The sequence below is a fragment of the Lactuca sativa genome, chromosome 8 (genome assembly GCF_002870075.4).
Source record: "Lactuca sativa cultivar Salinas chromosome 8, Lsat_Salinas_v11, whole genome shotgun sequence".
In the NCBI taxonomy this organism is placed as follows: Eukaryota; Viridiplantae; Streptophyta; class Magnoliopsida; order Asterales; family Asteraceae; genus Lactuca; species Lactuca sativa.
In genome coordinates this window covers 81,325,198-81,338,628 of record NC_056630.2, presented here as the reverse complement: position 1 = coordinate 81,338,628, position 13,431 = coordinate 81,325,198, and the positions used below count along the sequence as shown (strand labels likewise).

The 13,431-nt window shown below is 35.2% G+C and overlaps 1 protein-coding gene across 3 annotated transcripts; it reads right to left on the bottom strand.

Moving 5' to 3' along the window:
* Positions 1–4,265: 4,265 nt before the first annotated feature.
* On the bottom strand, positions 4,266–7,295 carry LOC111896046 (pectate lyase). 3 transcript variants are annotated; one of them, XM_052767070.1, is made up of 5 exons: positions 6,733–7,295; positions 6,013–6,658; positions 5,452–5,694; positions 5,118–5,362; positions 4,266–4,438 (listed from the first exon to the last, which is right to left on the bottom strand). In XM_052767070.1, the coding sequence occupies exons 1-4, from the start codon at positions 6,978–6,980 to the stop codon at positions 5,138–5,140; spliced, it is 1,362 nt and encodes a 453-aa protein (XP_052623030.1). In that variant the 5' UTR covers positions 6,981–7,295; the 3' UTR covers positions 4,266–4,438; positions 5,118–5,137. The 3 variants fall into 3 exon arrangements, with proteins under 3 accessions (XP_052623030.1, XP_023747838.3, XP_052623031.1); XM_023892070.3 differs by lacking the exon at positions 4,266–4,438 and having other exon boundaries at positions 4,950–5,362; XM_052767071.1 differs by lacking the exon at positions 4,266–4,438 and having other exon boundaries at positions 4,950–5,362; positions 6,854–7,295.
* Positions 7,296–13,431: the final 6,136 nt, after the last annotated feature.

Here is a 13,431-nt window from a genome sequence, read left to right as displayed (position 1 = left end):
ATATATATAATGAATTTGTAGATTGATCAAGAAAAATTCTTATTAATATAAGATCCAAATTATAAGAAAATATTTGTATTTTGACATCAAACATTGAAAAATTAACAAATGAGAATCCATCATAAACATTTGCATCAGATGTACCCTCTTTGGATCTAAACTTGCTATTTCGATTTGTATACGAATACATTTGCGAGATAAGTTGCCTTAAAAGGCTTTATCCATTATGAAAAATTGGACCATGTATTAGATAAAATATCCTAGGCCAGATTTGTGGTGTTGGGCTAATGATTGTGTTGTTTTCATAACAATTAATATGTATTTAATCTTGTAAATTGACATTTATTTGTTAGTGATTAAGGTTTAGCCCCAAACACTTTTAGGGTTTAGTTTTTTTTTACAGTTTAATCGCCTCCTCCTGATAAAACTGCGGGGAGGGGGATGTTAGTGATTAAGGTTTAGCCCAAGCCCTTTGGGTTTAGTAATAAGTGTTTGAGTATTCTCTCTATCTCGCTCTCTCTCTCTCTCTCTCTCTCTCTCTCTATATATATATATATATATATATATATATATATATATATATATATATATATAGTGAAAATTTCAATAGAGAACCATAATTATTGGTTCTCCAAGGAACCAAATATTTTTTTAAAGTTCTAGAGCTTATTCTTTATCGAAAAAACAAAAAATATCTAAATTCATAACTTAACATTGTGAATGTTAAATATATTTTTCGGATTCACCATGTGAATTTAGATTCACATTGTGAATCTTCATATATTCACATTGTGAATTTGATGAAAAAAATTATCGAATTTGATATCATTGGAAAAAGAATAAAAAGTTATGAATTTCTGTATTTTTAGTTTTTTTTTGATAAAAAATAAGTTCTAAAAGTTGAAAAAAAAAGGTTGGTTCATTGGTTCCTTGGTTAATTATGGTTCTCTGTTGAACCTCATCTTCTGTGTGTGTGTGTGTATATATATATATATTGTGGGTTGAAATCTCTATGTACTGAGACATCCCCATTTTCACGGCCAGAAAAGACCGATTTGTTTATGCTTTGTTTTTAAAATCAGAGTAATCTTTTCAAGAAAACGGTTGCGGAATTTGTTCCCAAAACAAGATATGATAATAACTTATCAAAACATTTCTCAAAGAGAATGTATTTTCATTTAATAATAAAACATCGGGATGTCATGTTCCGATACAGACATATAAGCATAAACAGAACTTACATTCAATTACACTAATGATTTATATCTCCTTTAAATCTCTCTGTGAAATATGTCTTCGTATCGATACCTGTGATACAATGAAAACTGAGTGGGTTAGGCTTGGGAGCCTGGTGAGCATATAGGGTTTTCAACCCACAATAATATAATTATTATATTTAATTATCAAACAATCAATCAAATTACCCACCCCCATTATCTTCCTTTATTTCATAAAGATCTACCCTAAGAACCGATTATCCTTCTCCCATTTATTCCTAAGAATTTCCCTAAGGAATTGGCACAAAGTCGAGTACTGTCATGGTTCTTAGATTACCTCTGGTGAACACACGGCTCACAATAATTAATGAACACCTAGTTCAAGAACACCTAATGAACACTTAGTTCCAATATCCCTGATGAACACTAAGTTCAATTATCTAATGAACACTTAGTTCGAATATCCCTGGTGAACCCAATCACATAAGGAACACAGAGTACGAAAGCCACTAATAATATAAACACATATAAATCATATTTCTTAAACAATATATCCCATCCCGTCGATCCCCACATACTGACCCTATACAATGATCTTACGAGATCTAGCCTAAAGAATCGATATGAACAACAACTGACGAAACTGCTTCGGAAATTCCCTGGTAGAAAACGAGGATCAATAAAGATATCAAATGAGGGGAATGGAATAACTTTCACCACGAACCTTCGTTCGCAAAATAAAGAACCACAAGACAGTTAAGTCAGGGGTAGTTATCTAGATAACAATGCCTAGGCGTGGTCCAACTAGCATGATGTATTATACACCCAGACTCTACCTATCCCAACATCGATCTTTGCCTAGCAGTAGCCTGAATACATGAGGTATTTCACCCCCAGACGCACCCTATCCAACAATATAACACCAGACATACCTATCTGTAGTCTATTACCGACACACTTTATTAGGCAGTCTATGAAGTTCCCTTAATTACTTCGTGAAAGAAAACGCTGACATATGAAGCTCGCTCGATCACTTCATAAAAGAAACGTTGACTCCAAAGCTCTCTCAAAATAAAAGTATGGGGAAATACTACTAGAGTACTCCCGTCACGCTGTGTCGTGCCGGTTTTGTCGCAAAACTTCGACAGGTCATAACTTCTTCGTTATAACTCGGATTTCGGCGTTCTTTATATGTACGGAATCCTTGTAACATATACTACAACTTAGTTAAGATTATTCATCCTAAATAATCTTCTATCAAAAAGTCATTTTTGATGCTTATCGTCTCTAAATTGACTAGCCCTGATCTATGGGCGTTACATGTACTTACCAGGTTTCCAACGTGACCCACTCAATTTCTTTGTATCGTAGGTACCAATACGAAGATACTTATAGATAATGTAATTTTCTGCTGAGAGATTAAAGGAGTTTGTAGGTGGCTTTAATATTTGATGTAAGGCTTGTTTATGCTTATGTTTTATATTATGACATCCCAAGTTTTTAATAAATCAATGAAAAACATTCTCTTCGAAAATACTTGTATAGGAAAAATTCTGCATTAATAAATGAACTCTACTTTCAAATAAGTATAAATAAAAAGTTTTAAAATGGTCGTAAATTTGGGGATGTCACATTTAGATTTAAGTGAAATAAGTTTGAAAGTAAAATGCTATAATTGGTATAATTTTAAAGTACAATGATGTCATACGAAAAATAGTTTAAAAGAAGACTGTTGTAAAGAAAAAGTAGGTTGTTATAAGTGAAAGTAAAGTGTTGTAATTGGAATGTTATTACTTATTTACATGATCCATTCCAAATACATATAATTTAAAAAACGTTGCGTCACACTTGTTGGCCGGAACATTTATGTTATGTTACTATACCACATGGTCAAAAACTAATAAAAAAAGAATTACAAAAGGATTACCCGACTCAGCAAAGACAAAGATTTGGGTAGAGTTAAAGTTTGAAAAGGAGATAGAATTAACCCACGATTATAGAGGTTTAATGGACTCTTTTAGCAACCTACTTTTATTGATTTTTTTGTTGTTGTTTTTGAACGGATAATTAAGATGCTATAAGTGACAAAATAGCATCCAATAACCATTAAAATCATGAAAAAAGTAAATTAGGGGTATAGTTGTCCAAAATTTCTAACAAACACCAAACCAATCTGTTTATTAAATTTGCATGTAGTTTGGAGATGAGAAAGACAAACATAAAAGTGAAAGCAGATGCTCCATGACTAACTAAGGTTAAGCTTATCATGTTACAAATAATAATCACTATTAACATTAATACAAATAAGGGGAAGAGAGTATGTACTTATATTCAATATAGTGTAATAGAACAAAAATTGACATCAAAATCATCCATCACATTAATTATTTACTCGTTGACTCTTATATTTCTACCTATTGTCATAGCCAGACACCACAGTGAAGACTAATGTATATATGAAACCCACGATGACAATGCTCCAACAGATAAGGATAAACCTCACCAAAAACCTCTTTTAACTTATCACCATAACAGCCATTTCATAACCTAAGAAACCCAACATCCCAATGCCCCAACAGTGAAGAATAAACTTCATCAAAAAGTTGATGATGATTATGATGAGGTTAATGGAGTGAATTATCCCCATAAGACACATTTGATGAATACCAATCACCTCAAAACAATATGCTACTAAAAGGCCTTCCTTTCGTCTTCCTTACTTATTCCAACAAAATTAACAGTTTAGGAAATACATTGTGCAATTGCGACAGATGTGACGAAAAAATGAAATTCATCACTCATGCTAAAGTTAGCAACTCCTCCATGGGATCTTAACACAAAGATCACACTCATGTAAAGTATGAGTCCATGGGTCAATAGAGTCTTTTCCATCATGTTTTATATATAAACCATTATATATTAAACTATTAGTCCACATATCTAAATTCTAAAATCTAATCATCATCTAACTTGGTGTTGCACAAACTATAAAAATAAATCAAACATCACGAAAATAAAACCCGATCAATGTTGGTGAAAAAAGAAAAGGATCAAAATACAAAAATATTGTTCATGAACTAAAGAATAGAATCTAATAACCATTAAAATCGAGACAAAAGTAAATTAGGGATATAATAGTCTAACATTTCTAAGAAACACATATCTCACACCAAATCAAGTACGTCGCCATTTTAAGTATCACAAACACATTTTGTTTGTACCTAGTAAAAATAACAACAACAGTAACATAAACACATTGAATTTCTAAATCATCGCATAAAGATGAGCTGATTAATACATGATTTTGTAGTTGGTAGAAACATGATGAGTTGAAGTGGAGAAAGAACTAACAATTACGAAAACATCGATCATATGGTATTGATAAGAAGTATATATATCAAATAAAATGTGAAGAATGGAAAGTGTTATCAATATTGATTGGAATTAATGTCTATATTGATGTGGCCTAAATACTTTAATGATCTGGCAATAAAACAAAAATGAAAAAAAAATAAGAAAACGACATTTGGAAATAGAATTATTCTAAAATGCTAAGAAAAATGTCATGTGTCCAAATCAAAGAGAAGATGACATATGGAAAAAAGATTGTTATTTATTAGTTTAGAGATATCTAATTGTTATCACAGAAGTACGTTTACGCTTTAGCCAGCCTAATTAAGGTCACCAAGACTTGCCCAAAATAAAATATCAATATCAAATGACACACAAAAAGAAAGCATGGATCTATAGAATTTACATTTCTATTCAATATTGTAACATTTTGATCCTCCAAAACTACAAATAAGAATTTAAACAATAAAACTTTGGAAAGAATAATTTACATTTTTTTGGGAAGAAAACATAAGCTATTTGTAGATGTATGAAACTATGAATTCTTACCAAACGTCTATTTGTCTGTGTTAGCATGGTCTACCGGCCGTACACTTGAGCATCCCTGCATAACGGGTGAGCCTACCCACACATGACCCATCCTTTGCTTGAACCATAAAGTTTTTCAGTTTATGTGCTACTTCTGAATGGTCGCCTGATGGTACAAAAAAGGCTCCGTTAAGGAAAAGGTCATTCACTGTTCGCCACTTCCAATGTTTCCACACTTTTTGAGGAAAGTGATCCCGATGTGTAACCTGAAAAATAATGAAAATCAGATTAATTACTAGAAAAAGGTGAAAAACTATAATAAAAACAAAAATATATACAAGGAAATGTATAGTACCTCCTTTGCATGGACATTATCGGATGCCCTAAATCTGTTGCCTTGACTAACAATAGTAGGGTTCATGCTTCCACCTATAGCGTACATTTCCCATTTGTTGTAATCGTTGTTTACAACGTGAAAGAATCCCCAACGACATCTAGGCATCCTTTGAACCAATCCTTTACCAAATCTGTTGAATGCGACTGTGACTTGCATAATCTCGTCTCCAGTAAAATTATCGTCCGCCCCCAACAACATCACCTATATATGTTTTGTATGATACATTATATATACATGAGTACATGCCACAAGCCTTGTTCTTTTTTTTCTTTCTCCTTAAGTGTTGTCGAGATCATGATGTTTTAAAAAATATTCAATAAAATAACAACACATATAGGAAATCACATGGAAAATTTGTAAGAGTTTGGAACTTAATGGAGAAAGCTTCATGTCCATCACTTTCTCTATTATTTTGTTATTTATGCATGAATTAAAGTAAAATCACTCATATATCGCTTATCGGATTAAGTGTTGTCCCCATTAAGTCCATTAAATTAAAAAGAAGAGAAAGTATGTTACGTCGTTGTGATAGTTGAATTTGCAGTTGGAGATGGTTAAAGCGGTGCTAGCCATGATGGCGTCAATTAGACCGTCGGCGCAGTGATCGAGTGAGACATGATCGATCCACACTTTGCTAGCACCAAAAATGGAGATACCATCGCCATCACTAACCGTTCTTAATCCGAAGTGAGCTAAGGAATCCCTAATATACCCACCATTCTTAGACACAATATGGTGGATTCGGATCCCATGAATGATGACATTATGAACAAATTGAATGGTGAGCCCCGCGCCATAAGCAATGTGGACAATAACCCCTCTACCATCGATTGTCTTGTCATGGTTTATCATAAGTTCTTCTTTAAGGGTAATAACCATAGGTCTTTCAAAGATAATCCAAAGCGGTTTATCTTGGATGACTCCATACCGAAGGGTTCCTTTCTTTGGAGTCAAAACATCATGATCAGAGGAATCCGTCACCACATAGTAGCGGCCACCCATGCCACCTGTGGTATGCTCTCCAAATCCACGCACACATTTTGCTAAATCCTGCCGGTTGTTCGCCCAATTCTTATTGCACCTCCAACATCTGTCTATCGGGTTTGTAGCCATACATTTCTTGCCCTTTAGGTTCCTTCTTGTAGAATTTGTTCCTTTTAAAGACCTACACATTCAAGATTCAACACATGAGTTAAAACTATACAAGGATCTCGATTGTTAGACACCATGACTACTCACTCGTGGACTAGTTTGTTGAAATTGTGGACCACCGATTCAGGGTCAGGATTATATGCATTTATGGCGGTCTTGGTTGCGTTTTGAACCTGCTCTTTAATGAAGCTGTCTAAATGTCCAATACCTATATTTTTCTTCATTGTCCCCGCTACAACGGTCGGGACAATGAGGACAAAAGCCAAGAAGAAGAAAGGCATAGAGTTGCATAAGGGAACCACTGGGGAAACCGAACCACAGTGATTCGCCTTCATGGCATCTTGTAAAATGTTGATCGGTCAAATTGAATATTCATTTATATGCGATGAGTATACGGACTACCATAAAATATGTCTTGAGAGATGAATATATGCCAAGAGAAAATGTAGGGTCAAACTGCGTTACTAAAATTAGGAAGCTAGGCTCTTTCTGTTTCGCTTTAAAGCCAACTAAATTCGTTGATGTCGAATTAATTAGTGGTGGGTAAAGGATGTGTAAAAAATCAGAACACATCCTCAAATAAAAGATAACCATGCAATGATATCATTTATAAACATCCACGTCTGTAAATATAGAAAAAGCTCGGCTCGACTTTAAGCAAAAAAAAAAAAAAAAGAATAAAGAAAACTCAAACTAAAAGCCGTTTGTTATTACTAAAAGCCGTTTGTTATTACTTATTGTTTGTAGCTATCTATCTAGCTAATATCAAGAGAATCGTGATTTATGTTATCGGGAAAACATATTTAGCTACGAAGATGACCAAAATCTTGGAAAAAAAACCCCTACTCAAACCATTTCTTAATTATGGCTAAAAGCAAAATAGGTATGGTTTGGTTGCGGTACAGGCCAAAATTGGATGGAATTGGCTCTTGTTTTTTTAGAAGAGGTAATTGGAACAGCTTTGAATTGAACTATCGGTTTGGAACCGACTTTTATAAAAAAAATGAAGAATCGTTTTTTTTTAAATCGAACCGATCCGGTTATAAAACGGAAAATTTTGATTTTTTAACAAAATTACACTTTAAAAAACGCAAAAAAAACTAAACCAACACCGAATCTTATAGAATTTTTTTTTTTTTAACTAGAACCAATTAAGACCGATGTTTGATGTTTGTGCACCTTGTCCCGAGGTTGGACAATGACTCCACACAAGACCATCTCCAATGGGCATTCAATGGAGAGTTTAATGAGTATGTGTCGTTGTGGAGTGGGTTGATTGAATGGGGGGTTTAATCCCGTGGTATGACTTTTTTTTTCTCAATTTAATATAAAAACTTATTTTCTTTTTCTTTTTTTTTTTCTTTCTCAATTTATATAGAAAGTAATATTTAATATTTTTATGAGAAGAGGATGAAGAAAATTGAAACTGGTTTGAATTGAACTATCGGTTTGGAACCGACTTTTATAAATATGCATGCATGCATGTCCATCCGTGATTATCTCTTAGGGTTAGACTATATATATGCATGCATGTATGCATTATCTTAAAAACACACGTCTTATTAATTACACTTGAGTTTTGTAACCCTAAACACCTCTATAGTCGAAGTTCTTTATCGAACTCTTCTGAGGTGTTGAAGCATTAATCATTCAACGTATTCAAGTCGTATTCTTGTTCACTTTACGTGCTTTCTTGTTTGCGTACTTAGAATCAATCGATCCTGATAGAACTTTGTTCTAACAATTGGTATCAAAGCAGGAGTCTGTGTGATCAATACATATTCCTTATGTATTCAGAATTCCTTAGGGTTTCCGCTTTTATCGTATAAATAACAAGTCGACTTCTTTGTTTCGAATGCAACTTTGTTTTAGATAAAACCTTAATCTCAAGTTTAAAAGTCTGATTCTAAAAACTCAACATGTCTCACAATGATTTGCAAACAAATCCCATTAACATCTCAAACAATATTGGATCTACGACTAGGATACCCATACTCTATACTCAAGACTATGAAGTATGGGCGCTTCACTTTGAAGACTACGTGATCGGTTCCGAAGATCATGGCTATCTCATCTGGGAAGCCATCACTCTCGGACCGTTTGTTCATTCGGGAACGAACACGACTATCAAGACTCAACAGGAGTACAACAAGCTGGTGGCAGATGAACAGAAGATGCCACAGGATGAGAAAGACAAGTTGCTATGTAATGTGAAAGCCATGCGAATGATAAGATTCGCCTTGCAATCTGACACCTTTCGGTTAGTTGGTTCATGCATGACCGCTAAACAAATCTGGGACAGATTGAAAGAACTCTATTCAACCGATGAAGATTTGGAACACTCAACTCAAACCTTGTTGCTATCAGAATTTGGAGCTTTCGTACAGAAACCAGAGGAGAAACTCGTACATACGTTCGATCGGTTCAATCATCTTCTCAGCAGAATGGTCAAGCATGGAATAGAAAGAAAGTTAATTGAGCAAATGGTGACTTTCATGAACGGACTAAGAACCGAATGGATGGTTGTGGTCTCTATCGTAAAAGCGCATGAGCAGTTCAAATCTTACTCACTTGCAAAACTTGTGGGAATCCTTAAGTCCCATGAAAGTGAAGTAACCAAAGAAGCGAAAGTGGTCTCTGGTATGGAATCACTGGCTCTTATATCAAAAGGAAAGGGTGTTGCAGAAGAAGAAGAAGAGTCGGATATGTCTGAATACGAACTTACGAGCGAAGAATATGCTATGATGGTCACCAATCCAAAGAAGTTTGCTAGAAGAAAATTTCCTGTCAACAAGAACCGAAACTGGCAAGGAAGTTATAGTTCCGAGAAGGTGAAGGATGAAGCGAAGATCACCTCTTAAAAGACTGAAGACAAGAATGAGAGCAAACTTGCAGGAGACTCTGGATACGACTGCAACTACTGCCATGGAAAGAACCACTTTGCCAATGATTGTATGTTAAGGAAATTGGCTGAGAAGAGAGACGGGGAAGATGATGAGGCATACTACATGCAAAAGCTGGAAGAGATCAAGAACAAGAAGACAACTAACGGTGCAAAAGGTACAATGAATGCTTTAATTGTGCAGGAAAAAGCTGATGAAGATGAGTTCGGTGGCGTGGAAGTGTGGTCAACTGACTCAGAGGATGAAGAAGTAAGAAAGCCCACTCATGGAAGGGCTTATGTGGCAAAGGTAGCAGGTTCGGCCGGAAAGTGCTTGATAGTCACCACTGGATCATCAACCGAAAGTGCAGATGAAGAACCGAACCTGAATGAAGACAAATGCTTCGTGGCAAAGCCTGTCAGTGAGCAGATCAACGACTGCGATCAGTTGATCAACAAGGTACAAACCATCCTCGAATCACTTAAAATTCCATTAACAAATTATGAAGAAGAATTAAACGAATTAAAATTTATATTCTCTAACTTAAGTGGTAGTCTCATGCAAACTCGCTTAGCGAATTCTAACCTAACTGACCAACTCAGCAGGGTGTCTTCAAAGAGTAAGGAGAGAAGGATGTGGATCGAGTTGAAGGAGGCGAAATTAGTTAAAGCTTGGGACGAAAGTTTTTATTTACAAAAAGACAATTTGAAAATTTTGAAACAGAGAAATATTTTTTGTTTAATTGCTAAGCGTTTATACACTAATATAGCTCAATTGCATTTAAGCTGTGAGATAGGTAAGAAAATTCATAAGATGATTTTGCCATTTCTTGAATTCAAGGAAGATGAGTTAATAGCAGAATGCGAATCAGTAGTGTCATCAGAAGAGACGTCAATGTCATACAAAATTGGTCTGGACAAAATAGAAACCTTCATAGATTCAAAAGAACACAAATGTATGTTAAAAGACATTTTAGATGAAAATGATAAATTGAAAATCAAATTGGACACTATTCACTCATTTGATCAATCCAATGCCAAACTGATTTCTGAAAGTAAAATAGACTTAGATAACGCATCTGAATTTGATGAGATGAGTGAGATTTCTGTAGAAGATGTAGTTGATTACTCTGAGTTTACAAAGAGCGAAACTATGAATGAGAAACCATTAATCTCAGAAGATTCGGTTAAATTTGCTCGTCTAGCAAAGAATAAGGAAAAAAAGCTCAAAGAAAAAGCTGTGGTTTATCACAACGTTCAAACCGTGTCAAATCAAGTATATGCAATTGAAGGAGTTACTCATAGACAAACAGAAGAACTAAGAGTCTTGGTAGAAAAAGACAATGCAGAAGGATGCGAGGATTTCTTCTGGTCTGCTCCCATAGATAATGTAGACGAAACTGTAGGCTTATCTGAGCAGACCTCCTGGAGAGTTAAAGGAAGATATGTAGCTGAACCCTTAAATAAACCCTCGAGTTCTGACAAACCAAGCACGAGTGGAACCAAGGACATTCCTATAGAGCAGAGAGAAGAACCAAAAGCTCCAGTCAAAACAACCGAAACCCAAAGAGAGAAGCAAAAGGCAAGCTTCAATATGCACAAGTCGCAGAAGGAACTAGCTGAGCAAAAACGCTTAAGAAATCAAAGATATGCCAAGAATTTGAATAAGCGAAAGAGTTACTGGAATTCACAAAATTCCAACTATGTTCCTCCAAAGAAGATCTCAGAGGACAAAGGAAAAGAAAAAGTAAAAGATAAATTCAGCCCAAGTTCTTACTATTCCAAGTCTGAGAACCGAAAATCCACTTTCGGTCCTCAATCTAGTTTCGGTCCTAAGTCGAGTTTCGGTCCCCCTAACAGTTTTAAACCCAGTTTCGGTCCTCAATCTAGTTTCGGCTACAACAAACCTCAAAGCAAAGCAACTTTCAAAGGAAAAGAAAAGCTAACTGCTGATACTAGGAGCAATTATAAGCAATCATCAACTAATCCTAGGAGCCACACGCCATCAAACAAACTAACCAACGAATTCAAATTTAAACAAGATAAAACCAAAATTAAGGTATACACAATTAAAAGAAAAGATCAAACCACTCTCATTAAACGAACATATTTGGTTGATATCTCTTCTGTAATTCCTTTTCTGTGAAAAACTCACCAGGACCCAAGAAACTTTGGGTTCCTAAATCTACTTAAATTTGCAGGTAATCAGTGACGAGCAGTTTGACGATTAATGGTATATAGATAGTGGCTGCTCGCGTCACATGACAAGAAGGAAGGAAGAATTAAGGGAGTTTCGGTCCTTGAAAGATGGTGGATGTGTAAAGTATGGAAACAGTTCCTATGGAACAATCAAGGGGTATGGCATGATAACCAACGGAGATTTCTCAATTAGGAAAGTAGCGTATGTAGAAGGATTACAACATAACCTCATCAGCGTGTCACAATTAGTTGTGGGCACAGGTTTGAAGGTATCATTTGATGATGAGGGGTCTGAGATAATTGAAAAACAATCCAAAAGGTTTTGCTGAAATCTGAATGTAAGGGATAAATGTACCTTATGAATCTAAACCCAATTCGAGGTACACCAGCTATTTGTCTGTTGTTAAAAGCAAATACCGATGAAAGCTGGTTATGGCATTGACGCCTATCGCATCTGAACTTCAAAGGCATCAACAAATTGGTGCTTGGTGACCATGTTCGAGGTCTTCCTCTTCTCAAGTTCGATAAGGAGCATCTATGTGCTGCATGTGAGATGGGAAAACAAAGCATAAAGAGTCACCCTACACGCTTAAATACAAAGAGAGATGAAGCACTTGAACTATTGCATATTGACTTGTGTGGGCCTTCAGCTATAGAAAGTATCAATGGTAGTAAGTACATTCTTGTAATTGTGGATGATTTTTCTTGTTTCACCTGGGTTTTCTTTCTTAAACAGAAATTAGATGCAAACCCCAAGTTGAATTCATTTATTAAACAAGTGGAAGTACAGCTGAGGAAGACGGTCAGAAACATCAGAAGTGACAATGGTTTGGAATTCAAAAACAAAGATTTTGAGGACTTTCAGGCTGATAAGGGGGTAACTCATAACTTTTCCGCCCCCTATACACCACAACAGAATGGGATTGTTGAAAGACGAAACCGTTCTCTTTGTGAAGCTGCCAGAACAATGCTTACTTTCGCTTCACTACCATTATACTTCTAGGCTGATGCAATTGCCACTGCTTGCTACACTCAGAATTGGTCATTGCTTAACAAAAGATTCTCAATCACTCCATATGAGATCTTGAATAATAGGAAGCCTAACGTCAAATTCTTCCACATTTTTGGTTCAAGGTGTTTCATTTTCAACTCGAAAGGGAACCGAAATAAGTTTGATGTCAAAGCCGATGAAGGAATATTTCTAGGTTATTCTCTGTCATCAAAAGCATACAGAGTGTTGAATATGTTGGATTAATGTCTAAGTCCATAACTATAATTAGTAAGACTTGACCCGACCCGACATGGTCCATTTGGGTTGCATGGCATCATGCACTTGGATAGACTAAAATGAGAGAAATAAGACACTTATGGTTATTAATATATTATAAGTTCTAGTATATTAATAATAAGAATAATAAGATTATTTAATTAGTATTGATCAAGAATTAATCTAGGATTAATTAAGTGGTCAAAAGAAGACTAATTAAATATATGGGTTGATTGTGCAAATCATCCATAACTTATATAGTGGGCCAAAGCTCAATGGATAATCAAGTTGGGTTAAAACATGGTGTAACCCTAATTGTAACACACTATATAAGCATCATATTATTCACAAAAATCGGCCCCCTAGTGTGTGTGTAAAAGAAGGGCTAGCCGATTTCATGAAGTGTAGATTTCTCTCAAGTTATTCCATGTGTGTTTGG

Coding starts and splice junctions, on each gene's coding strand:
- LOC111896046 (XM_052767070.1), bottom strand. CDS start 6,980: ATGAAGGCGAATCACTGTGGTTCGGTTTCCCCAGTGGTTCCCTTATGC. Junction 6,659..6,732: donor TTCAACAAACTAGTCCACGA/GTGAGTAGTCAT, acceptor TTGAATGTGTAG/GTCTTTAAAAGGAACAAATT. Junction 5,695..6,012: donor AATTCAACTATCACAACGAC/GTAACATACTTT, acceptor AAACATATATAG/GTGATGTTGTTGGGGGCGGA.